Source organism: Pongo pygmaeus, chromosome 19 (assembly GCF_028885625.2).
Source record: "Pongo pygmaeus isolate AG05252 chromosome 19, NHGRI_mPonPyg2-v2.0_pri, whole genome shotgun sequence".
Taxonomy (NCBI): Eukaryota; Metazoa; Chordata; class Mammalia; order Primates; family Hominidae; genus Pongo; species Pongo pygmaeus.
The window spans coordinates 82,007,859-82,034,028 of record NC_072392.2 but is presented as its reverse complement, the minus strand read 5'-3'; the positions used below and the strand labels follow the sequence as shown (position 1 = coordinate 82,034,028).

Here is a 26,170-nt window from a genome sequence, read left to right as displayed (position 1 = left end):
CGAGCCGCTCGCATTCTACGTAACGGACGGCGGAGGCTACGTGAAGAGAGGCGCGGCGTGACTGAGCTATGATTCTGGCTGCGTCCTAGAGGCATCTGGGGCAGTAAAACCGCTGCGATCGCGGAGGCGGCGGCCAGGCCGAGAGGCAGGCGGGGCAGGGGTATCGGACGCAGGGCGCTGGGCCGGGTTTCGGCTTCGGCCACAGGTAAGGAGCGGGCCAGGACGCGCTCGTCGGCGGGGCCGGGCCAGGCCGAGCGGTGACTCCGAGTTGCTTGGCCTGTAGCCCGGTCCGGTTGAGATAATTGTAATGGTTTGGGGGAACTTTCCCACGGAGCTGTGAGCAAATGATAGCCAGAAGGGCAGAATTAGAGGAAATGTACAGTGTGTGCCGCAGGATGACATTAGGATGTATTGATTCTCTTGGGTGGGGAGAAACTAGGCAAGGGGGTTTAATAGAAGCAAAAGGCTCTGTGGCCAGTCTCTTTTGGAGGTTTCTAAAATGAAACGTGTTTGTATCCAACACATATAAAGATACAGAGAAAAGTCTGCATGATTTCCAGAATACTCGTTTTGGCCTTTGTCAGAAAGGCCTAATCTAAAATGACAACAAAGAATGATGGCCTCACTCAGTCCTCTTTCCTCAAATCTGGACCCAGTCGCTGAGGAACTTTTGGATGAGCTTGCAGAAAATAATCAAACCAGACTTGTTAGTGCTTATGTGAATTTTCCTTGGTCCTGTGTTGCTTACTTCAGGAGTCATAGAGGCTGGGTGGCCTGGCAAGGACTTGTGCATTTGAGAACTGAGTTGACAGGTGCAGCGGAGACTTCTAAGAGGGGAAGCCAAGGTAAAAATGGCTTGGATGATTGTAACCTAAATAACCTTGAAGGATCTCCATTATAGTGCTGAGTTATCTCAGAAGTGTTTCTATGGTGTGAATATTCTAATTGGAAATTCAATTTGAAATGATCAGATCTTTGGCAGGCTGTTAATCGAGTTGACAGTTCCGGTGTTAACTTTTAGTTGCTTCTATTTGAAAAAAAAGTTTTAAGAGTAGGATTTGAAAAGGAGGCTGGGCGCGGTGGCCCACGCCTGTAATCCCAGCAGTTTGGGAGACCGAGGCGGGCGGATCACGAGGTCAGGAGATCGAGACCATCCTGTCTAACACAGTGAAACCCCGTCTCTACTAAAAATACAAAAAATTAGCCCGGCGTGGTGGCAAGCGCCTGTAGTCCCAGCTACTTGGGAGGCTGAGGCAGAAGAATGGCGTGAACCGGGGAGGCGGAGCTTGCAGTGAGCCGAGATCGTGCCACTGCACTCCAGCCTGGGCGACAGAGCGAGACTCCGTCTCAAAAAAAAAAAAAAAAAAAACTTGTACATATATCCCGTAATACCCACTGCAGCCCTAAGAGGCAAGTAGCAAATGGTATCCCTTTTTTGTATGTGGAGAACAGGGAATTTTAAGTAATTAGGCTAAGGTCATATTGCTGGTAAATGGTAGAGCTGACATTTTATTTTATTATTATTATTATTATTTTTTTTTGAGACAGAGTCTTACCCTGTTGCCCAGGCTGGAGTGCAGTGGCACAATCTTGGCTCACTATAACCTCCATCTCTCGGGTTCAAGCGATTCGCCTGCCTCAGGGTCCCGAGTAGCTGGGATTACAGGTGCCTGCCACCATGCCTGGCTAATTTTTGTATTTTTAGCAGAGGTGGGGTTTCACTATTTTGGCCAAGCTGGTCTCGAACTCCTGACCTCAAATGATCCACCCACCTCAGCCTCCCAAAGTGCTGGGATTACAGACGTGGATCACCACGCCTGGCCTAGAGCTGACATTTTAAACCAAGTCTGATTTCACCAAAGTATGTGTTCTTTTTCTATATTTCTTCCACTTTTGACCAAATATCACAACATGAGAACTAGAGGGAAAGCCTAGAAAAACTAGAAGAGAAACTTTAACAGGTAGTAATTTAGAGGACTGAAGACCCTTAGGACTAGTGGAAGTGGAAAATATACATTCCAGAGTTTAAAAACACTCATTAGTAACTAAAGATGGTTAAAGGAAGCTAGGGATGTTTAGAGACATATCCCAAACCTCTTTGAGGCTGGCATTGACAAGGTGGCATGCTTTCCCATAGAATGTCCCTTGATACTAACCTGAAGGATCAACTTGTATAGAAAGGATGTTTAGTCCTCCCTTGATATCTATGGGGGATTGGTTCCAGGACCCCTTGAGAATACCAAAATCCATGGATACTCAAGTCCCTTATATAAAATGGTGTAGTATTTACATATAACCTATGCACCTCCTACCATATACTTATATATATATATATATATATATATACACACACTATATGATTATCTCTAGATTACTTATAATACCTAATTTAATTGTATTTTTTTAATCGTTCTTCCAGATGTGGAACCCGTGGATAGGCCCTACTGTACTGTTGGCCTATCCTTTATGGCATTTCTCAAAATCATTTGTACCTTTCAAATTGTATGAACTTTAATTCTAAGAACATTTAATTTCTTTCTTTCTTTCTTTCTTTTTTTTTTTTTTTTTTTTGGAGACAGAGTGTTGCTCTGTCACCCAGGCTAGAGTGCAGTGGCGTGATCTTGGCTCACTGCAATCTCCGCCTCCCAAGTTTAAGCAATTTTCCTGCCTCAGCCTCCCAAGTAGCTGGGATTACAGGTGTGTGCCACCATGCCTGGCTAATTTTTTGGTATTTTTAGTCGAGACGGGATTTCACCTTGTTGGCCAGGCTGGTCTCGAACCCCTGACCTCCGGTGATCTGCTCATATTGGCCTCCCAAATTGCTGGGATTACAGGTGTGAGCCACTGCGCCCAGCCTTTAAGAGCGTTTAATTTCTTGAGCATCCATGGATTGCAAGGCATTGGACAATAACCTTTGATATTAAACTGATTTCTTTAAGAAGTTTCAGTGCTATAAATGAGATTTAGAATATTCTGCGTTCCAGAGCACGTTGAAAGAGTAGTACATATTTCCCTTTGCCATACTCTCACCTCCATTAATACTCAACTCCTTGCATTATGGCTTCCATCCTTACCACTTCCCTGCAGTTGCCAGTAATGATTTCATCATGACCTGGCCCCTGAGGGCCTTTACAGCCTCTTTTCTCCCACTTGAGTCTACAAACCCAATGCCCTATCATACCAGGCTCCTAAAATATGCTATTTCAGGCCTCCATGCCAAACCTGTTCCTCAGTCTGCAATGCCTCTTCTCGAGTGACAAAAGTACACTACAGAAAAAAAAAAAATTAGGCCGGGCACGGTGGCTCATGCCTGTAAATGCCTGTAATCCCAGCACTTTGGGAGGCCGAGGCAGGCGGATCACCTGAGGTCAGGAGTTCGAGATCAACCTGGCCAACATGGTGAAACCTCATCTATACTTAAACTACAAAAAAATTAGCCAGGCATGATGGTGGGCACCTATAATCCCATCTACTCAGGAGGCTGAGACAGAAGAATCGCTTGAACCCAGGAGGCAGAGGTTGCAGTGACCCGAGATCACGCCACTACACTCCAACCTGGGCTACAGAGTGAGACTCTGCCTCAAAAAAAAAAAAATGAAGAAAAATAAGGACAAAATACCCAGAATTCTACCATACAAGCTAATTAATATTTGTATGTAAATGTATGTTTTTCTAAACCAAGCTTGTCCAACCCATGGCCTGCAGGCCGCATGTGACCCAGGACAGCTTTGAATGTGGCCTAACACAAATTCGTAAACTTTCTTAAAACATTATGAGATATTTTTTAGCTTATTGGCTATCATTAGTGTTGGTGTGTTTTATGTGTGGCCCAAGACAATTATTCTTCTTCCAGTGTGGCTCAGGGAAACCAAAAAATTGGACATCCCTGTTAAACTTTTTTGTTTTCTTTTTCTTTTCTTTTGTTTTTTCTTTTTTTTTTTTTTTTTTTTGAGATGGAGTTTCACTCTTGTTGCCCAGGCTGGACTGCAATGGCACTGTCTCAGCTCACTGCAACCTCCACCTCCAGATTCAAGCAATCCTCCTGCCTCAGCCTCCCAAGTAGCTGGGATTACAGGTGCTTGTCACCACGCCCGGCTAATTTTTGTATTTTTAGCAGAGATGAGGTTTCACCATGTTGGTCAGTCTGGCCTCAAACTCGTGACCTCAGGTGATCTGCCCACCTCGGCCTCCCAAAGTGCTGGGATTACAGGTGTGAGCCATCGCACACAGCCAAACCTTTTTCTTTATGTGCATTTGCTTCTAAAATGATCTAGGTTTCGACTTCATTTGTAACATTTTTTTTTTTTTTTCTTTTAGACAGCCTCGCTCTGTTGCCCAGGCTGTAGTGCAGTGGCGTGGTCATGGCTCACTGAAGCCTCAACCTCCTGGGCTCAGGTGATTCTCCCACCTCAGCCACCAGAATAGCTGGACTACAGGTGCACACCACCAGACTTGGCTAATTTTTTTTTTTTTTTTTTTTTGAGACAGAGTCTCCCTGTGTCACCCAGGCTAGAGTGCAGTGGTGCAATCTCAGCTCACAGCAACCTCTGCCTCCCAGGTTCAAGTGATTCTCATACTTCAGCCTCCCAAGTAGCTGGGATTATAAGTCACACCACACGCTGGCTAATTTTTTAAATATTTTTAGTAGAGACAGGGTTTTACCATGTTGGCCAGGCTGGTCTCAAACTCCTGACCTCTAGTGATCTGCCTACCTTGTCCTCCCAAACTGCTGGGATTACAGGAATGAGCGTGAAACTTGGCTAAAAGCTTTTTTGTAGAGAGGAAGTCTCACTATGTTGCCCAGGCTGTGTAACAATTTTTTTTTTAATTACTTGGAGGCTTTTCTTTTATTTGTGTTTTGTTTTGAGGCACGTTTCACTGTCACCCAGGCTGGAATGCATTAGCATGATCACAGTTCACTGCAGCCTCGGCCTTGTGAGCTCAAGCGATTTTCTCACCTCAGTCTCCCGAGTAGCTGGGACTACAGGCACATGCCACCAAACCCAGCTAATTTTTCTATTTTGTTTGGAGAGGTGGGTTTTCGCCATGTTGCCAAGGCTGGTCTCCAACTCTTGGGCTGAAGCAGTCCACTCACCCCAGTCTCCCACAGTGCTGGGATTACAGGGGAGAGCCACTACCCTGTGTAACAATTTTTAATGGACAACAGTAGCTTTGGTTTTTGATACATCCGTAGTTTAACCAAAGAGTTTAACCAAATTTCACCATCATAAATAATATTGTAGCACATGTCCTTGAAGCTGAATTCCTGTGCAAATTTATGTTCAATTCAGGAATTGTGCTTTATCTTGGCATAGTACCTACAGTGGCGATATGCTTAGTGAAGGTACATTTAATTGCAGTAGGATCATTGTGAAAAGCAGTGAATGCCAAAGGAGTTTTTATATTACTTTGCAATAATTGGTTAGCCTTTGATGATTATTGAATCTTTATATGTAACAAAAGTTATGTTTTAGAAAGATGCTGGTGGTTTTTAGGGAGGAAAAGTAGGGAGTGGGGAGAGCATTAAGACGATACCATTTAGAATAATATGGTGGCTCTTCATCAGGTGGGGGTGACTTGGATTGTAGTGGCTGTGGGAATCAAAGAAGGAAACACCAGGGTTTATGGCTGATAGATTTCAAAGGAAAAAGAAGGCAAAACATTAGATATCTTGTTCTTTTCAACAAGCAAGACTGGAAAAATGTGATTGATATTAATATACAAATAGAGAAATTCAGATACCTGATGATTTTGAGATGACTATAGGCAGGGATTGGGTCAGCCTGAGGGGAGGCCTGTGAAGTAAGAATGGTCTTTATATTGTTTTAAAGTTTTTTTTAAAAAAGAACAATATGCAGCAGAGACCAGTATGTACCCCATAAAGCCTAAAATATTTACTATCTTATTAGATACACGAAAAGTTTGTAGGGCATCAAAACAGATATGTCTTCAAGGTTACAGTGAGTTATGACATAGGGCTGGTGTTTAGATGAGGGACAGGACCGGAAATACAGCCTAAATGGGTTTGATGGTTGAAATATACTTTTCAAATTTCAGTTCAAATGGTCTCCCCACTTTTTTTTTTGTAAAGCCTTACCTATTTGGTAAAATGGCTGCATTGTCATCCGTGTTTTCATATAATTTGACACATATTTTGTCACAGATATGATATCATTATATTTGTTAATGCACAAGCTTTTTTCACATATTAGAAAACTGAATGTTCTTCAAAAAGCTATAAAATGATGATATATTGAATTCCATCATACACACTAGGAACAATTGGTTAGCAAAAAATTACTGCTTCTAAGCAAGTACTACGAAAGCACAGCCACCTACCTACATTTGAGAAGCAGCCTGAGAAGTGGTTCATAGCATGGATTCTGGAGGCAAAACTCTGGGATTAAATCACAGCTCTTTGTCACTTGGTAGTTATACTACTTAGCATCTTTCTGCCCCATTTTCCTTATTAGTGAAATGGGGATGTTAATATTGTAGCTTTCCTTAGAGGGTTGTTATGAGGATTAAATTAGTTGCTTTTTGTAAAGTCTTTGGAACAGTGTCTAGCACATAGTGATTTAAGTGTTTGCTTTTATGATAATTATGTTTATGCATGAACACAAATCAATCTAAGGGTGAATGGCTTTTTTATTCATGGATTATTCTTGTTACCACTAACAGATAAATAGCTACATCTTATTCCTTCATTTTTACCTCCTTCTCATTTTCTATAGAAAGCTTTTTAATAGGCCCTCAAAAAATGCTTATTGAATACTCTATGTAAATGGACAGAGTTTTAGAAAACTCAACCTAAAGAAATTAAATGACTTGGGTTGGGCGCAGTGGCTCACACCTGTAATCCCAACACTTTGGGAGGCCGAGGCAGGTGGATCACCCTGAGGTCAGGAGTTCACAACCAGCCTGGCCAACATGGCGAAACCCCATCTCTACTAAAAATACAAAAATTAGCCGGTCGTGGTGGCACGTGCCTGTAATCCCAGCTACTCGGGAGGCTGAGGCAGGACAATTGCTTAAACCCAGGAGGCAGAGGTTGCAGTGAGCCAAGATCACACCATTGTGCTCCAGCCTGGGCGACAAGAGCAAAACTCCGTCTCAAAAAAAAAGAAATTAAATAAATGACTTGATGACTTGTTGAAGATTTTACAGATATCTAGTGCCAGGATCCAGACTAGAACCCAAGCCTCTTGACCTTACTTCATTGTTCTTTATATAATTGATCTGAATCTAATAGTACCGAATAAGAGAAAAGCAGGAGAGGTTTATAGATTTTTACTGTTTATAAAATCTGATCAGTATGTATAGAATGGCAATCCATTTTGGGGTTCTCTTTTTTTTTTAAGCTTTTTTTCTCAAGGTGCAATGAAAGCCTTCCACACTTTCTGTGTTGTCCTTCTGGTGTTTGGGAGTGTCTCTGAAGCCAAGTTTGATGATTTTGAGGATGAGGAGGACATAGTAGAGTATGATGATAATGACTTCGCTGAATTTGAGGATGTCATGGAAGACTCTGTTACTGAATCTCCTCAACGGGTCATAATCACTGAAGATGATGAAGATGAGACCACTGTGGAGTTGGAAGGGCAGGATGAAAACCAAGAAGGAGATTTTGAAGATGCAGATACCCAGGTGAGGCTCTTTTTATTAATTTCTTGGAAAAATTTGTAACTAGCACCTTTCCCAAACATTAAAATTAATCCTCAGGCTCGGGAGACCTTTACTGTCTGGAGTCTTCATTTTCATTCACTAGGTAGAGCTCTTCTAAATGTTTTGTGGTGAGTTTCCACCTTTTACATTAACAGAATGAATTGTGTTCTTCTATTGAAACCCTAACTGGAGGAGGGGTTAGAGAATAGATACTGTTTGTGGGTGAGAATTTATTTAGAACTTTGCAATTGGCTGGGCGCCGTGGCTCATGCCTATAATCCCAGCACTTTGGGAGGCCAAGGCAGGCAGATCACCTGAGGTCAGGAGTTTGAGACCAGCCTGGCCAACATGATGAAACCCTGTCTCTACTAAAGATACAAAAATTAGCTGGGCGTGGTGGTGCGCTCCTGTAATGCCAGCTACTTGGGAGGCTGAGCCAGGAGAATCGCTTGAACCTGGAAGGCTTGAACCTGGAGGTTGCAGTGAGCTGAGATTGAGCCACTGCACTTCAGCCTGGGTGATAGAGCAAGACCTTGTCTCCAAAAAAAAAAAAAAAAGAAAGAAAGAACTTTGCCATCAAAAGCATGGGGACTCATCATTTTGGTGTTTTGGATGCCCCCCAGCTTTATTGAGGTGTAACTGACAAAAATTGTATATATTTAAGGTGCACAACATAGTGTTTTGGTATACGTATACATACAATGTGAAGTGCTTACCACAATCAAGCTAATTAACATAGTTGCCTCTGTGTGTGTGTGTGTATGTGTGTGTGTGTGTGTGTGTGTGTGTGTGGTGAGAATACTTAACAATCTATTCTCTTAGCAGATTTCAAGTCTATAATACATTATTATTAACTGTAGTCACCATGCTGCACATTAGGTCTCCAGAACTTTTTCATTTTAAGTTGAAATTTGTACCCAATCATTCTGTTAAAAACATGTAACATCTGTTTTCTGTGCTTGCTGCTTACACGTTCTGTTTTCCCCAACAAATGTTGCCAACAAAATGAGACACAGCTGCTGGTAACATTTGTAGAGGAAAACAGATGATGCCTCATTTTTGTAGGAGGGAGATACTGAGAGTGAACCATATGATGATGAAGAATTTGAAGGTTATGAAGACAAACCAGATACTTCTTCTAGCAAAAATAAAGACCCAATAACGATTGTTGATGTAGGTATCCAGGATTCTGAATTCCCAACTAAACAACAAAATATCTTGTTATCAATCCCAGAAATAAAATTAATGATGTATAGCTGGTGTTAATGCAATAGTGGGAGCTGAGAAAGAGCTTGACATCAATTTTTCTGATAAAAATCAACATCTCTCCGTCTCAAAAAAAAAAAAAAAAATCAACACCTACAGAAGCAACCCCTATTCATCATTCTAGCACTTCTAGTTTTACTACTTATCAAGGAATAAGTAAAATTTATTCCTTGGTGATGTACAGTACATTGAATTTATTTGGGGGATTAAGGACCAAGTGTAATACAAAGGGCTTTCCAGCTTTTCATCCCATTTGATTGTCCTTGTATTTCCTTAAAGAATCTTTTATAAAGCTAGCCCAAAAAAGTAAAAGGGACCTGTTTTTCAAAGTATAACCTTATTCAATGACAGATATCTGAAGTATCCCTTCTGTTTATGGATTTTCTCATTCTTCCTCCCATGAGGTAGATTTCATTCTTCAGTCTCAGCCAACATTTAATGGAATGATTTTGCTTTTTTAGGTTCCTGCACACCTCCAGAACAGCTGGGAGAGTTATTATCTAGAAATTTTGATGGTGACTGGTCTGCTTGCTTATATCATGAATTACATCATTGGGAAGAATAAAAACAGTCGCCTTGCACAGGCCTGGTTTAACACTCATAGGGAGCTTTTGGAGAGCAACTTTACTTTAGTGGGTAAGTGAGGTCAATGTCAGCCCAGCTTCTTGCTTAAAAACAATCTCATAAGGATGATGTATTCCCCTCAGTATAAGCATCTAACTGCTTTCATGGAATACCAAAGAGGGTGCATTGTTTTTTCTCTCAAGGATTCCCTCTGCTCTTCTTTTTTTTTATTTTTATTTTAATTTAATTTAATTTTATTATTATTACTATTTTTGAGATGGAGTCTCACTCTGTCACCAGGCTGGAGTGCAGTGGCACGATCTCGGCTCACTGCAACCTCCATCTCCTGGGTTCAAGCGATTCTCCTGCCTCAGCCTCCCAAGTAGCTGGGACTACAGGCGTGCGCCACCATGCCCTGCTCATTTTTGCATTTTTAGTAGAGTCAAGGTTTCACCATGTTGGCCAGGATGATCTCAATCTCTTGACCTCATGGTCTACCCACGTCGGCCTCCCAGAGTGCAGGGATTACAGGCGTGAGCCACCGCACCCTGCCTTTTTATTTTTATTTTTTTGAGGCAAGGTCTCACTCTGTTACCCAGGCTTGTGTGCAGTGGTGTGATTACAGTTCACTGCAGCCTTGACCTCCCAGGTTCGAGAGATCCTTCCATCTTAGCCTTCTGAGTAGACAGGACTACAGGCACATGCTACCACACCCAGCTAATTTTTGTATTTTTTTTGTAGAGACGAGTTTCATCATATTGCGCAGGCTGGTCTCGAACTGCTGGGCTCAAGCAATCTGCCTGCCTTGGCCTCCCAAATTGCTGGGATTACAGACGTGAGCTACTGCATCCAGCCTCGAGGATCCTGTTTTTTGGCCGGGTGCAGTGGCTCACATGTATAATTCCAGTGCTTTGGGAGGCCAAGGTGGGAGGATTATTTGGGGCCAGGAGTTTAAGACCAGTCTGGGCAACATAGTGAGACCTTGTCTCTACAAATAAAATAAAATAAAAATTGGCCAGTCACAGTGGTGTGCTTCTGTGGTCCCAACTACTTGGGAGGATGAGGTGGGAGAATTGAGCTCAGGAGTTTGAGGCTGCAGTGATACAGGATCATGCTCCTGCACTCCAGCCTGCGTGACAGAATGAGACCCTGTTTCTAAAAAGAAGAATATATTGTATTTAATAATTTTCTCATCTTTCATGAGTCAGCAGTAAAATTGCTAAACAGCTTCTGATTAGTAGAATGTAATCAATATTTTCAAAACAAGTTGATAAAATTCTGATGGAAACCAAGAAAGTTTGACATTTTAGGTAGCTTGATAAATGCTCTCAAGTCATCTTTTAGAAATTGAAAGTCCCTCAAAATTCCCTTAGAATCTGGACACGTGAGTTTTGGATCCACTGCTGAAATATACACTGAAGGACTTGAAGGAAGCTCTGTAGTTGTGCAATGTAGGGAATGAGGTGGACTAACCTTACATTCATCTATTTGGCATTTAGCACCTTATTTCTCTTTAATAGTAAGCATGTATCCACCTGCTCTGCAACACAGTAGTGTTTATATATTATGCTACTTTGCATACAGTGTTTCTTATTTACTTTTTGTAACAACACTGTCAGTTGGCTATAGTTGCTGTTTTCCTAAGGAGGAAACTGAAGGGCAGAAATGTTAAAACTTATCTAAGCTATTAAATTACAACCAAGATATCAGAACTTATCTACCTGTTTGCAAAGTACACCCTGTCTCCACTATACCATAGTATTTCAGAGTATGTTTTGACCAGGAAATTCGAAAATAAAATAAAATAAAATAAGCAGCTTTGGTTCCTTCTACTTCCCCTTGCTTGTTTTCATTTGGTGTACCAGTGTATTTTCCCTTGTGAGGTTGAGCAATTTCTTTTGTGTACTTAATGAATTAAATGAAGAGAGAAAGTATTGGAATTTGAGCTTTTTTCTAGATTTAAAATACAACTCTTAATACCATTAGTAAGACCCAGTTACTTTGCATTGGAAAATAAAGTTAATTCATAGGAGACATAGTGAGGAATTGTTGAGTAGTTTGTATTAATGGTATTTTTTAGTCACTCCATAGGAGGTTTTTTTTTTTAACTTTTGACAGAGATATTTCAACTGATTTTTTTCCCATTTTGTATGTACTCTGAGAGACATACTCCAAGCTGATCATCATTAAACTGACAAGCATGTGCTTAGAATCCATATTTCTTCTTATATAGACAATAGTTTTAAAAGTAAAAGGAACAGTGCTAATCTATTTTAGTCCCTGTCCAAACAGAGTTCTATAAGACAGCAAAGTATTGCTACTCTGAAGCTATGATCATTTTGTGGTCATGGTAGAGGAATGTGAGGTATTCGGCCTTGTTTCCTTTTTTTTTTTTTTTTTGAGACGGAGTCTTGCTCTGTCATACAGGCTGGAGTACAATGGTGCGATTTTGGCTCACTGCAACCTCCGCCTGCCGGGTTCAGGCTATTATCCTGCCTCAGCCTCCTGAGTAGCTGGGACTACAGGTATGCGCCACCATGCCCGGCTAATTTTTTATTATTTTTTTTCTTTTTTTTTTTTTTTTTAGTAGAGATGGGGTTTCACCTTGCTGGCCAGGCTGGTCTCGAACTCCTGACCTCGTGATCCACCCACCTCAGCCTCCCAAAGTGCTGAGATTACAGGCATGAGCCACCACCCCCGGCCCAACCTCGACATTTTCTGTTGAGTCACATTAAGTGGTTTTACCCCTAGGGGATGATGGAACTAACAAAGAAGCCACAAGCACAGGAAAGTTGAACCAGGAGAATGAGCACATCTATAACCTGTGGTGTTCTGGTCGAGTGTGCTGTGAGGGCATGCTTATCCAGCTGAGGGTAAGTAGGAAACTTCTTGTATGATATATATCTTCCCTTAATTTTGTCCAGCTGTGATTCCCAGCCCCCCAATTCAGCATCTTATCCCTTCATGTTTGACTTAAAATGAGGTCTAAAAGTGATATTTATACTAACTGGCAAATGTGTTGTAAAGTATATTTGATGAAGCATTTGATTCTCCTCCAAGGCCCTTTTTTTATATTAAGTAGGAGTTGCAGTTGGATTTACTTGCTTCTCTCATTTTTTTCAGTTCCTCAAGAGACAAGACTTACTGAATGTCCTGGCCCGGATGATGAGGCCAGTGAGTGATCAAGTGGTATGTATTCTTCCCGCTGGTTTTCTATGTACAGACTGAATTATTTGTTTTCTTTTCTTTTTTTTTTTTTGATGGAGTCTCACTCTGTTGCTCAGGCTGGAGTGCAATGGCATGATGTTGGCTCACTGCAACCTCTGCCTCCCGTATTCAAGCAGTTCTCCTGCCTCAGCCTCCCAAGTAGCTGAGATTACAGACGCCCACCACCACGCCTGGCTAATTTTTGTATTTTTAGTAGAGTTGGGGTTTCACCATGTTGGCCAGGCCGGTCTCGAACTCCTGACCTCAAGTGATCCGCCCACTCTGGCCTCCCAAAGTGCTGAGATTATAGACATGAGCCATCACGCCTGCCCCAGACTGAATTATTTCCTAGAGCTTTTTCCATTTCTGCCTGGATTGTGTTTGGAGTTTCTGGCAATTTATGTCCCTTGACAAAAAATGGACCCTTTTTCTCCTTGGACAGAGCATCATCTTCCACTCTGTGCAATTGTCAGGGGGTCTTCATGGGCCTTTTGGTGGGAAAGAGGTGATACTCTGCCACCACATAGATCGATGGAGTTAGCCTTGACAATAGAGGGCAAAGCAATTGTGACAGGTAATGGCCCTTATAGGTAACTTGGCTCCTTGTATATGTTTTTATCTTTGGCAGATAGCTGGGTTTCTTCTCAAATATGTTTTGCTTCAAATAATACATTTCTGGCCGAATAAGCTCCAGTCATGATCTGAGGACCTTATGTTTGGTGTATCTTCTTTCCTTTATTAAATCAGTATGTTTATCTGCAAATTGTGTCCTTTGTCACAAATACCACATTCCTTCTTCATTGTTTCTTTTTTTTTTTTTTTTTTGAGACGGAGTCTTGCTCTGTTGCCAGGCTGGAGTGCAGTGGCGCAATCTCGGCTCACTGCAATCTCTGCCTCCTGGGTTCAAGTAATTCTCCTGCCTCAGCCTCCCGAGTAGCTGGGACTACAGGTGCCCGCCACCACTCTTGGCCAATTTTTTGTATTTTAGTAGAGATGGGGTTTCACCATGTTGGCCAGGATGGTCTCGATCTCCTGACCTCGTGATCTGCCCGCCTTGGCCTCCCAAAGTGCTGGGATTACAGGCATGAGCCACTGTGCCCAGCCTCAATTCAGTTCTGACACTATCTACCTGGAGTTAGCTTCAAATCCTACAGATTAAAGGGCTCAGCCCCACAAGACTGCCCCACTTCAGATGCAGTCGAATGTCCCAGGTTACCCATACTACCATCTCGACTTCTGACCAACTATTAATCAGGGGTTCCTATGACCTCCCCTCTCAACCAATAATTTGTTAGAATGGCTCATAGAACTTGAAAAGACACTTATATTTACCAGTTTATTATAAGTGATAAAACTCAGGAATAGCCAAATGAAAAAAAGACATAGGAAGAAACAGGGTTGGGAGTCGTTCGGAGCTTTCATGCCCTCCCTGAGTACACCACCCTCCCAGCAGGTTGATGTGTTCACCAGCTTGGAAGCTCTCTAAATCTTGTTCAAGAGTTTTTGTAGAACTCAATTTCATCCTCCCTCTCTTTCCCGGAGGTAAGGGCAAGGCTGAAGGTCTCTACCCTCTAAGCAGTTGGTTTTTCTGGTTATCAGCACCATCCTGAGGCTAACTAGGGTCTATGTTAAGTCACCCCATTAGAATAAACTCAGGTGTGATTAAAAGGGGCTCAGTATAAGTAACAAAAGATACTCTTGTTATTCAGGAAATTCAAAGGGCTTTAGGAGCTCTGTGCCTGAAACCTGGGATAAAAACCAAATATATTTCAGTTTATTCCACATTATTCCATTTAGGTTTTGTTTATTTTTTATTTTTGGACTTGAGTGCTCCTGTGTGAAGTATTGAGTGTATTCGTGTTCTATTACTACATAGCAAATTACCCAAATGTAGCAGCTTAAAACAACACTCATTTATTATGTTACAGTTTCTGCAAGTCAGAAGTGCAGCATGTATTGAGTGGGTCCTCTAGGGTTTTAACAGGCTGAAATCAAGATGTCATTCAGGTTAGAGTTCTCTGAAGCTTAGGGTCCTCTTAACATCATTTGGGTTGTTGGCAGAATTCAGATTTGGCTTGTTGGCAGAATTCAGTTCCTTGTGGGTGTAGGTTCCTGTTTTCTTTTCCTTTTTTTTTTTTTTTTTTTAATTTTTTTGAGACAGGGTCTTGCTCTGTCACCTAGCATGGAGTGCACGATCATCACTTACTACAGCCTCTACCTTCTGGGGCTCAATTGATCCTCCTGCCTCAGCCTCTTGAGTAGCTGGGACTACAGGCATGCACCACAATGCCTGGCTAATTTTTCTTTCTTTTTTTTTTGTACAGATGGAGTCCCATTATGTTGCCTAGGCTGGACTTGAACTCCTGGGTTCAAGCAGTCTTCCTCCTTTTGCCTCCCAAAGTGCTAGGATTACAGGTGTGAGCCACCATGCCTGGCCTTTTTCTGTTTTAGAGATCGGGTCTGGTCTCAAACTCCTGGCATCAAACAGTCATGCCTCAGCCTCCCAGGCAGCTAGGCTTAAAGGCACGAGCTACTGTAGACCCTATTTTCTTGCTAGCTGTCGACTGGGAACCACTCAGTTCCTAAAGGCCACCCTTAAGTCTTTACCATATGTCCCCTACTGCCAAACTTCCCATAAGCCCTTTCATATTTTGACTTTCTTCTTCAAGAAGGGCTGTAGTCCCTTTTAAGGACTTGCTTGATTAGGTTGGATACACCCAAGATAATGTCCCTTTTGATTAATTCACAGTCAGCTGATTAGGGACCTTCTGCCATAAAACAGCCTGATTATGGGGGTAATGTTCCATCATATTTGCAAATCCCAGTCACTTAAAGGGAGAGTATATGCACCAGCGGGGAGGGAATCTTAAGGATCATTTAGAAATCTGCCTATCACAGAACCTAACAGGTGAATTTTGTTGTTTTTTACATTTTTTTTAAAGCAAATAAAAGTAACCATGAATGATGAAGACATGGATACCTACGTATTTGCTGTTGGCACACGAAAAGCCTTGGTGCGACTACAGAAAGAGATGCAGGATTTGGTATGTCAGGTTGCTCCAACTCAAATATACATAGAACTGTGTCTCCTTAGCACACACATAATTCAGCTTCATTGCATAATAAAAGGTCATATCTTACTTTCAATTACTTCTTCCTCTAGAGTGAGTTTTGTAGTGATAAACCTAAGTCTGGAGCAAAGTATGGACTGCCGGACTCTTTGGCTATCCTGTCAGAGATGGGAGAAGTCACAGACGGAATGATGGATACAAAGGTAAATGGGACAGAAGACATACATTTGCCAGGCCTTGGCATTTACAGGACACTCTCCCTAAAAGTCTCATTGTACAAGTTCATCATTTTATGGCAATGTACTAGTTTTATATTCCTTTCCCACACAAATATTAAAATATCTTCTTTAAGCAATAAATTAGCTTGTCAAAAGGACAATTTGATTAGTCAAGAAGTTCTCTAAATCAAGAGCAAATTGTTCCTGGGATTGCTAATGACTTTCAGGTTTTTTTGAAAAAGGAATATAGCTTCTAATCTTTTTCGTCATGTCATTTAGTCTTTTTTTTTTTGAGCTCCAGTTTGTGTGGGAGAAGAGGGATATGTAGAGAGCCCTCCTCCTTTGTTTTTAAAAAGATGGGGTCTTGAGATGTTGCCCAGGCTGGAGTGCAGTGGCTATTCATGTGTGTGATAGAACTCACTGCAGCATCAAACTTCTGGGCTCAAGTGTTCCTCCTGCCTCAGCAAGAGCCCACCATCGTGCCTGGCTGAGAGAGCCATTTCTTTCTATTGGTTGTGTAATGGTAACAGATCTTAATATCGTAAGAATACAGGATAACTCAGAGATGGTTATAAATGTAAGTTCAAGGTGACATGTTTATAAAGGATCCCCTGAAATTATTTTAGGTGTTATCTTTATGCTTTCATTCTTGTTTCGACCATTATTTTGAGAAATATTTTTAGCTGCTCAATAAGAATCTTAATCATTGGTATGACTAAAAAGGAGTACTACTTTTTTTTTTTTTTTTCTTAGTAGAGATGGGGTTTCGCTGTGTTGGCCAGGCTGGTCTGGAATTCCTGGCCTCAAGTGATCCACCCACCTTGGCCTCCCAAAGCGCTTGGATTACAGGCATGAGCCACTGCACCCAGCCTGGAGTACTACTTTAATTCTAAAGAGATTCCCTATCTTATTGATAGGGAATCCCAATAAGATTCCCTATCTTATTGAAATTTAATTTTTAAAAAGCTTTAGTCTTGTCCGCACGCTGTGGTTCACACTTGTAATCTCAACACTTTGGGTGGCAGAGGCAGGAGAATCACTTGAGTCCAGGAATTCAGGACTAGCCTGGGCAACATAGCGAGACCCTGTCTCTACAATAAAAAAATTAGCCAGGTGTGGTGGTGTGTTCCTTTAGTCCCAGCTACTCAGGAGGCTGAGGCAGGAAGATCACTTGAGCCCAGGAGATTAAGGCTATGGTAAGCTATGATTGTGCCACTGCACTCCAGCCTGGGCAAGAGAGCAAGACCTTGTCACAAAAAATAAATAAAAAGCAATGAACACGCTTTGGTCTTAATGAATGACATTGTACAAAAGTAAGGATTGAAGGGTGAATTTCTTTTTTTTTTTTTGAGACAGAGTGTTGCTCTGTCGCCCAGACTGGAGTACAGTGGTGTGGTCTCTGCTCACGACAACCTCCACCTCCCAGGTTCAAACGCTTGTTGTGCCTCAGCCTCTTGGATAGCTGGGGTTACAGGCACATACCACCATGCCCGGCTAATTTTTTTGTTTGTATTTTTAGTAGAGACGGGGTTTCACTGTGTTGGCCAGGCTGATCTCAAATTCTCAAACTCCTTGCCTCAAGTGAACCACCTGCCTCCCAAAGTGCAGGGATTACTGGTGTGAGCCGCTGCACCCAGTCTCAAAGAGTGAATATCTTTATGAAAAAAAGGGAAATTCATTAAACCTTGCTTTTAAAAAATATTATTTTCTTTTTTTCAGATGGTTCACTTTCTTACACACTATGCTGACAAGATTGAATCCGTTCATTTTTCAGACCAGTTCTCTGGTCCAAAAATTATGCAAGAGTACGTATAAGATAAAATTATTGAAATTAATTTTCCTCACTAGCTTTCTGTGTTGAAACACCTGTAAGGTGCTTCTGCAATATCCCTTACCAAATGTGTGAAGGAAGTTGGTGACAGGCCTCCACATTTTCCTTTGCTTTGACTGCATGCATCATGAGAGGTCATTGTAAACTTATGGGAGAGAAATGAGCCTCCCCTATCCCAGTTTGTGTGTGTCCCTGCATGTTTGCGCTACTGACTCAGTGAGATGGTTGGGAATCTCACAGAATGGCCGGTACTAATAAAATGCAGTGGGTTTTTTTTTTTGTTTTTTTGTTTTGAGACGTTGTCTCGCTCTGTTGCCTAGGCTGGAGTGCGGTGGCACAATCTTGGCTCACTGCAACCTCTGCCTCCCGGGTTCAAGCAATTCTCCTGTCTCAGCCTCCTGAGTAGCTGGGATTACAGGCATGCACCACCACGCTCAGCTAATTTTTGTATTTTTAGTAGAGATGGGGTTTCACCATGTTGGTCAGGCAGGTCTCGAACTCCTGACCTCGTGACCCACCTGCCTTGGCCTCCCAAAGTGCTGGAATTAGAAGCATGAGCCACCATGCCCCAGTCCATAGGTTCTTTTTTTTATGATAATAATTTGTGTGTGATGTTTGACTTATGTCAGATTGCAAATCTGTGTGTTTTGTAATTTATGGCCTTTTCTGGCTTCCCTCTTTGAATAGTTAGGTGATTGTATCCACAATGTCCATAGGGTTTCTAGCTTTATAGTAATACTGTTCAGGAGTACATATTCAGGACTTAGATTTGTTCTTTGAATTCGCAGCCTGTCTCAGGAGAGCTTACTTATTTACCTTTATGCTCGGTTTGAAACTGGTTCTGACTAAATTTTTAGTTAAAGACTACCCTCTGATAGGCTGTGGAGTTGAGCACAATTCAAGCCAATCTGGATTTTAGTTGTGTACTAAGATTACTCAGGTCCTTATGCCTCTAGATAGTGCTACATCATCCTTGTCTTGCTCAACTCAATGGCACTGAGGACAGTGTTTCACATTGTAGCATTCATCATGCCTTTTAAATATGAGATGGAGGGCAATTGATAGTCAAAGGATTCATATAGGCAGAGATTACAAAGGAATCTTCAATGACAGAACTAAATTATATATGCTATAGTAGATTATCCCTAAATTTATTCTGAGCCTAACTCAAAAATAAGATAATAAGATGCCTTGTTATGGGAAGATAGGAGTTGGAAATAAAACATAAAAATCCATCAAAATAAGCAAAAATGTATCTAAAATATGGGCCTCATACTTAAATATAGGCTCATTTCTGGCTCCCCAGGTGAGATGGAATATACCTTTGCCTGGAGGGAACATCACTGGAGGTGTTCAAGTATAAGATAAAGATCACTTGAGAATGCATCCATCAGATAGACAAGTGGACCAGATGACCTGTAAAGCTCCTTCATTATATTTGTCTTGGGTATGCCAAGCCAAATACTGTGCTGATTATGTGCAGGTATCTGTTCATCTAAGTGTATTGGGTGACTTGTGTACATGGAAAACATCTTTCTTGTATTCCTTCTTAATTGCCTTTTCTTTTATGACAGAGAAGGTCAGCCTTTAAAGCTACCTGACACTAAGAGGACACTGTTGTTTACATTTAATGGTAAGTATTCTGGGTCCTTTCTGGGTTCTTAGTCTTCTCTGAGATGACCTTAAGGAGAGTATTGTTTCCTCCTAAATGATAGCTTTAAAACTACATCAAAACTATAAGCCTATGCTTGCTTACTGATTTCCAGATTTCTTCAAGAAGAAATTACCTATTATATATTTTAATTTATGTTTTCTGCTGCATTTTAACTGCCTAACAAACTTAGAGAAATGAGTCTGTTAACATAAAAAAAAAAGAGAGAGTTGGGTGACCTGGAAATATTAATGCTACCATTAACTCAGTAGGAAAAATGGCTTTGTTTTCCAGTGCCTGGCTCAGGTAACACTTACCCAAAGGATATGGAGGCACTGCTACCCCTGATGAACATGGTGATTTATTCTATTGATAAAGCCAAAAAGTTCCGACTCAACAGAGAAGTAAGACCCAATGCCTATATTATATAAATTGGCACCTTTTTTTGTTTCTTCTCAAGGGGGAGGGCAGCTATCAATGATTTCAGTGACTGAATTTTTGCTAGTTGATTTAGAAGTGCCAAATGGGAGTAGTTTTATGAAAGAGTGCTAAATGGGATTTTGCTACTGTTGACTAAAAGTGGATTTCTTATGAAATACTTTGTTTCTTGGGGAAGGGCAAACAAAAAGCAGATAAGAACCGTGCCCGAGTAGAAGAGAACTTCTTGAAACTGACACATGTACAAAGACAGGAAGCAGCACAGTCTCGGCGGGAGGAGAAAAAAAGAGCAGAGAAGGAGCGAATCATGAATGAGGAAGATCCTGAGAAACAGCGCAGGCTGGAGGTTAGACAAACTTGTCTTATCACTGGGGTAAAACTACGATTTGTAAGGATGACTGCTTGTGTTCTGTTGGTTGTTAAGGTAATCTTTGTAGGCTAAAAGTTTAGCATTTTCTCAACATTTGGGACATTATGTCAATTGATAACACTATAAAGAAGAATAAAAATAATCCTTCCTGTTCAAGCCGTGCCACACTGAGTCTGTGAACGTGAAAAATTATCAGTATTATCCTGTTCCCCCAGCACAATTTCATTTTGAAAATTCCATTATCAGTTTTCAAGCCAAACACTTTGGTAGAAAGAACTTAGAAATTTTAATAGAAGGCAGCACATGCGCCCTATTATCTAAATAAACTTGTTATGTAAAATTTAAAATCTGATTATAGAATTAGAGATTTCCAATATTTTTGTTTGTATTTTTGTTTTCTGTTTTTTACCTAACTAGAATCTCAAACTCAAAAGCTTTTTGGGTGTAGTATGTTATATTTGAAAGCTCGGTATGATCTGATGTGTTTCTGAAATAAGCCATAGTCCAGCTCTAAATTTTTTTTTTTTTTTTTTTGATGGATTCTCGCTCTGTCACCCAGGCTGGAGTGCAAGGGTGCAGTATTGGCTCAGTGCAGTCTCCACCTCCCGGGTTCAAGCCATTCTCCTGCCTCAGCCTCCCAAGTAGCTGGGACTGTAGGTGTGCGCCACTCAGCTCTAAAATTTTAGACCTTGTAAATGCTGGTCAAAAAAGAGAACAAAAGCCAGGCGCAGTGGCTCACACTTGTAATCCCAGCACTTTGGGAGGCTAAGGCAAGCAGATTGCTTGAGTCCAGGAGTTCAAAACAAGCCTGGGCAACATCATGAGACCTTGTCTCTACTGGTAAAAAAAAAAAAAAAAAAAAAAAAAAAAAAAAATTAGCTGTGCATAGTGGTGCACACCTGTAGTCCCAACTACTTGGGAGACTGAGGTGGAAGGATTACTTGAACCTGGGAGATTGAGGCTGCAGTGAGCTATGATCACGCCACTGCCCTCTAGCCTGGGCAGCCAAAAAAAAAGAGGGAGAGGACAGGCAGGGCATGGTGGCTCATGCCTGTAATCCCAGCACTTCAGGAGGCCGGGGCGGGAGGATCACAAGGTCAGGAGTTGGAGACCAGCCTGACCAACATGCTGAAACCCCATCTCTACTAAAAACAAAAAAAAATTAGCTGGGCATGGTGGCGCGTGCCTGTAATCCCAGCTACTCAGGAGGCTGAGGCAGGAGAATTGCTTGAACCCGAGAGGCAGAGGTTGCAGTGAGCAGGGATCGAGCCACTGCACTCCAGCCTGGGTGACAGAGGGAGACCCCGTCTCAAAAAAAAAAAAAAGAGGGAGAGGACAAAGTTCTGGAAGATGTGAATTTTAATAAGAATAATCTTGAGATAATTGAAGAATATTCTCAGGAGCAAAGGGGTCACGTGTCCAAGAAAATGTGAGCTGCTGTGCAGGCCTGCATTTGACAGCAGTGTCATTAATGCTGTTGAGTGAACTGCCCAGGATACTGCAGGCCTGTCATCATCATCTTACCCCTTTTATCATTTTTTTTTGTTTTATTTGGCTTGGTTTAATGATAGATATTTTTCCCCCGAAAATGTAGCTCTGTGTTTATGCAGTCTTCTTTATAAATAAATATGGCTTTTTATGTACATGTGAAGAATCTACATAGGAATCATTAATAAGTAATGCCTTTCACTTTTCTATGAAAAAGGAAGTTCTACATTTCTTTCTAAGGTTTGAAACTATAATGAGTTAAAGGAAGAGGGGGCCTGAAACTTAACCTGAGTCAGATTGTAAGCTTCTTGTAGATGTAAATCATTTAATTTTTTTGAACTAACACTTTATAGTGTCTGGTCTGGGTACCTTGTAAAAAGATCTGGTGAACTCAATAGAACAACCCACCCAACCCCCTCTACCAGTATGTGATATGAAAGCTCCTTTTTTTCTTTTAATTTATTTTTATTTTTATTTTTGAGACAGGGTCTTGCTCTGTTGCCCAAGCTAGAATACAGTGGCAAAATCGTAGCTCACTGCAGCTTCGAACTCCTGGGCTCAAGCCATCCTCCCGTTTCGGCCTCCCAATATGCTGGGAATGCAGGTGTGAGCCACTGTTCCCAGCCAGAGAGCTCCTCTTCACTCACATCTTTTCAAAAACTAGTTATTAATTTTTTTTTTTTTTTGAGACAGAGTCTCGCTCTTTCACCAGGCTGGAGTGCAGTGGCGCGATCTCAGCTCGCTGCAGCCTCCGCCTCCCGGGTTCAAGCGATTCTTCTGCCTCAGTCTCCCTAGTAGCTAGGACTACAGGCACATGCCACCATGCTCAGCTAATTTTAGTATTTTTAGTAGAGATGGGGTTTCACCATGTGGGTCAGGATGGTTTCGATCTCTTGACCTCATGATCCGCCTGCCTCAGCCTCCCAAAGTGCTGGGATTACAGGCGTGAGCCACCGTGCCAGGTCTTTTTTTTTTTTTTCCTTCTTCTGGTAGTGGGGAAATGGTATCCCACTTTTTTTTTTTTTTTTTTTTTTTTGAGACATACTCTTGCTGTGTTGCCCAGGCAGAGTGCAATGGTGTGATCTCAGCTCACTGCAACCTCTGCCTCCTGGGTTCAAGCGATTCTCCTGCCGCAGCTGGGATTACAGGCACCTGCCACCATGCCCGGCTAATTTTTGTATTTTTTAGTAGAGATGGGGTTTCACCATGTTGGTCAGGCTGGTCTCGAACTCCTGACCTCAGGTGATCCACCCACCTCAGCCTCCCAAAGTGCTGGGATTACAGGCGTGAGCCACTACTCCCAGCTATTTTTTGAATTATTATTGAAGTTGAACATTTTTCATGTGTATGACTTAACATAAATATCTCTTAAATGTGCTAGCATAAGTATATTTATCTTTTTTTTTTTTTTTTTTTTTGAGACAAACTCACTCTGTTGCCCAGGCTGGAATGCAGTGGCACAATCTTGGCTCACTGCAATCTCCACCTCCTAGGTTCAAGTGATTCTCGTGCCTCAGCCTCCCAAGTAGCTGGGATTACAGGTGCCTGCCACCACACCCGGCTAATTTTTGTATTTTTAGTAGAGATGAGGTTTCACCACATTGGCCAGGCTGATCTCGAACTCCTGATCTCTCAAGTAATCCACCCACCTCAGCCTCCCAAAGTGTAGGCGAGGTTTCACCACATTAGCCAGGCTGGTCTCGAACTCCTGACCTCTCAAGTGGCCCACCAGCCTCAGCCACTGCGCCCAGCCAATATTTCTTATACATGATATTGTATTCTGTGTATCATTAGTTTTACACGTGTGTAATATGTAATATGGGAGATAGGGATAGGTAGTGCTGGGAAAAGAGTGAATGTGATGAAGGTAGGGGTTGGGACAGTGGGAAGAGGACATTGGGATTGAACCTGGGAGGCAGAGGTTGCAGTGAGTCGGGATTGCACCATTGCACTCCAGCCTGGGGAACAAGAGTGAAACTCCACCTCAAAAAAAAAATAGAAAAGAAACCTAAGACAGGCCGGGTGCGGTGGCTCGTGCCTATAATCCTAACACTTTGGGAGGCCGAGGCAGGTAGATCACTTGAGGTCAGAAGTTCAACACCTGCCTGGCCAATATGGTGAAACCCCATCTCTACTAAGAATACAAAAATTAGCTGGGCATGGTGGCACACACCTGTAATCCCACCTACTCTGGAGGCTGAGGCAGGAGAGTTATCCCTGGCAACAGAGCAAGAATTCTGTCTCAAAAAAAACAAACAAACAAAAAAAAGAAACACCTGGCCGGGCACATTGGCTCACGCCTGTAATCCCAGCACGTTGGGAGGCCATAGTGGGTGAATTGCCTGAGGTCAGGAGTTTGAGACCAGCCTGGCCAACATGGTGAAACCCCATCTCTGCTAAAAATACAAAAAGTAACTGGGTGTGGTGGCACGTGCCTGTAATCCCAGCTACTCGGGAGGCTAAGGCAGGAGAATGGCTTGAACCTGGAAGGCAGAGGCTGCAATGACCCAAGATTGTGCCACTGCACTCCAGCCTGGGTGACAGAGCAAGACCCTATCTCAAAAACAATAAAGAAAAAACCTAAGACAGTCAGTAGTTCCCAAACCAGGAATTTACAAATCACCCTTTGAAACCTAATTTGTTGCACTATGAAGAACTATATATGCTTTGCGCTTCTTTTCTTCCCTATTTTCTCCATCCTATACCAGTTGAGGAGTATATTTCTGAGCACATTTTTACCCCAGTACCCTAAAAATAAGAAATTTGAGATTGTAGCTGAAATAAACTTTAATCAGGTGTGACCACTACTGGCCAACAGTGAAGTCAAACTTTGACTTGACTTCTAAGGCTTCTCTCAGTCCACGTAATAATAACCTGAACCTTCTTACTCTTCTGTGTAACTTCCTAATTCCTAAATAAAAATATGATAAATTTGATAATTTTTATCACATTTGATAAATATGATAATGTCTCAAATAGAGCATTATGAATTTAAGTATTATATGCAGATATGGTGTCTGTGCTAATAAGAAGAAATTTGCAATGAAAAACCTGATGGAACAAGATTCTTAAAATTTATTGAACTGAAGTAGAATGTATCTTCTGGCAGTTATACATTTATGATATAATCCCATCATGAATGGTATGGTGAACATCAGGCTAAGTGTTTCCTGGGTACAGAAAAAAATCAAACCAGAATAACAAAGGCTGGTTAATTATAGTAGTTTCTTTCAAAACTGAGATTTTAGTTTACCTTTGCTTCATTTGAAGTTGATTTAATTTTCATTCACTAATGTAGATATTGGCAATTATTTTTATAACTATCTTCTAGAATGTTATGGTGCAAGCCTAAGTTTTTGAATAGTACTATAGGCAGTATTCTAATTTGGATTTTTTTTAACATATGTTTCGAGCTTAATTTGAATTCTCTCATCCCCACTCCCTTTCTCTTTCTATTTATTACCCCTTCTTTCTCTAGGAGGCTGCATTGAGGCGTGAGCAAAAGAAGTTGGAAAAGAAGCAAATGAAAATGAAACAAATCAAAGTGAAAGCCATGTAAAGCCATCCCAGAGATTTGAGTTCTGATGCCACCTGTAAGCTCTGAATTCACAGGAAACATGAAAAACGCCAGTCCATTTCTCAACCTTAAATTTCAGACAGTCTTGGGCAACTGAGAAATCCTTATTTCATCATCTACTCCGATTGGGGTTTGGAGTTTTACAGAGATTGAAGATACCTGGAAAGGGCTCTGTTTCAAGAATTTTTTTTTCCAGATAATCAAATTATTTTGATTATTTTATAAAAGGAATGATCTATGAAATCTGTGTAGGTTTTAAATATTTTAAAAATTATAATACAAATCATCAGTGCTTTTAGTACTTCATGAAATACCATGAAGAAATACCATGAAATTTATAGGTAGATAACCAGATTGTTGCTTTTTGTTTAAACCAAGCAGTTGAAATGGCTATAAAGACTGACTCTAAACCAAGATTCTGCAAATAATGATTGGAATTGCACAATAAACATTGCTTGATGTTTTCTTGTATGTCTACATTAAACTTGAGAAAAAGTAAAAATTAGAACACTGTATGTGGTAATGAAATTTCAGGGACCCAGAACATAATATAGTATATGTTTTTAGGTGGGAGATGCTGATAACAGAATTAACAGGAAGTCTGTAGGCATTAGGATACTGACATCTACATGGAAAATTCTAGGGACAGGAGCATCGTTTTTTCCTTACCTGATACCACAAACCAGTGACAGCGTGAATGCTGTATTTTAAGTGGTTGTATGTTTATTTTCTTGAGTAACAAATGCATGAAAAATTAATGCTTCACCTAGGTAAGATCACTGGTCTATGTGAAGTCACAAATGTTTTTTCCTTCTTGGTTGCTGCAG

General features: G+C 41.4%; 1 protein-coding gene across 2 annotated transcripts; it reads left to right on the top strand.

Annotated features, from left to right (window-relative positions):
- Nucleotides 1–10: 10 nt before the first annotated feature.
- CCDC47 (coiled-coil domain containing 47) lies at nt 11–25,845 on the top strand. 2 transcript variants are annotated; one of them, XM_054458986.2, is made up of 13 exons: nt 11–205; nt 7,362–7,644; nt 8,728–8,835; nt 9,390–9,564; nt 12,244–12,365; nt 12,616–12,681; nt 15,642–15,743; nt 15,863–15,973; nt 17,708–17,793; nt 19,394–19,452; nt 19,765–19,874; nt 20,087–20,254; nt 25,245–25,845. In XM_054458986.2, the coding sequence occupies exons 2-13, from the start codon at nt 7,381–7,383 to the stop codon at nt 25,323–25,325; spliced, it is 1,452 nt and encodes a 483-aa protein (XP_054314961.1). In that variant the 5' UTR covers nt 11–205; nt 7,362–7,380; the 3' UTR covers nt 25,326–25,845. The 2 variants fall into 2 exon arrangements, with proteins under 2 accessions (XP_054314961.1, XP_063512370.1); XM_063656300.1 differs by lacking the exon at nt 11–205 and adding an exon at nt 651–845.
- The last annotated feature ends 325 nt before the right edge of the window (nt 25,846–26,170 follow it).

Excerpts from the sequence above, each read along its gene's own strand:
- CCDC47 (XM_054458986.2), top strand. The coding sequence starts at position 7,381 with ATGAAAGCCTTCCACACTTTCTGTGTTGTCCTTCTGGTGTTTGGGAGT. Across the intron at positions 15,974-17,707 it reads ACGGAATGATGGATACAAAG|ATGGTTCACTTTCTTACACA; the intron begins GTAAATGGGACA and ends TCTTTTTTTCAG. Across the intron at positions 19,453-19,764 it reads ACTGTTGTTTACATTTAATG|TGCCTGGCTCAGGTAACACT; the intron begins GTAAGTATTCTG and ends TTTGTTTTCCAG.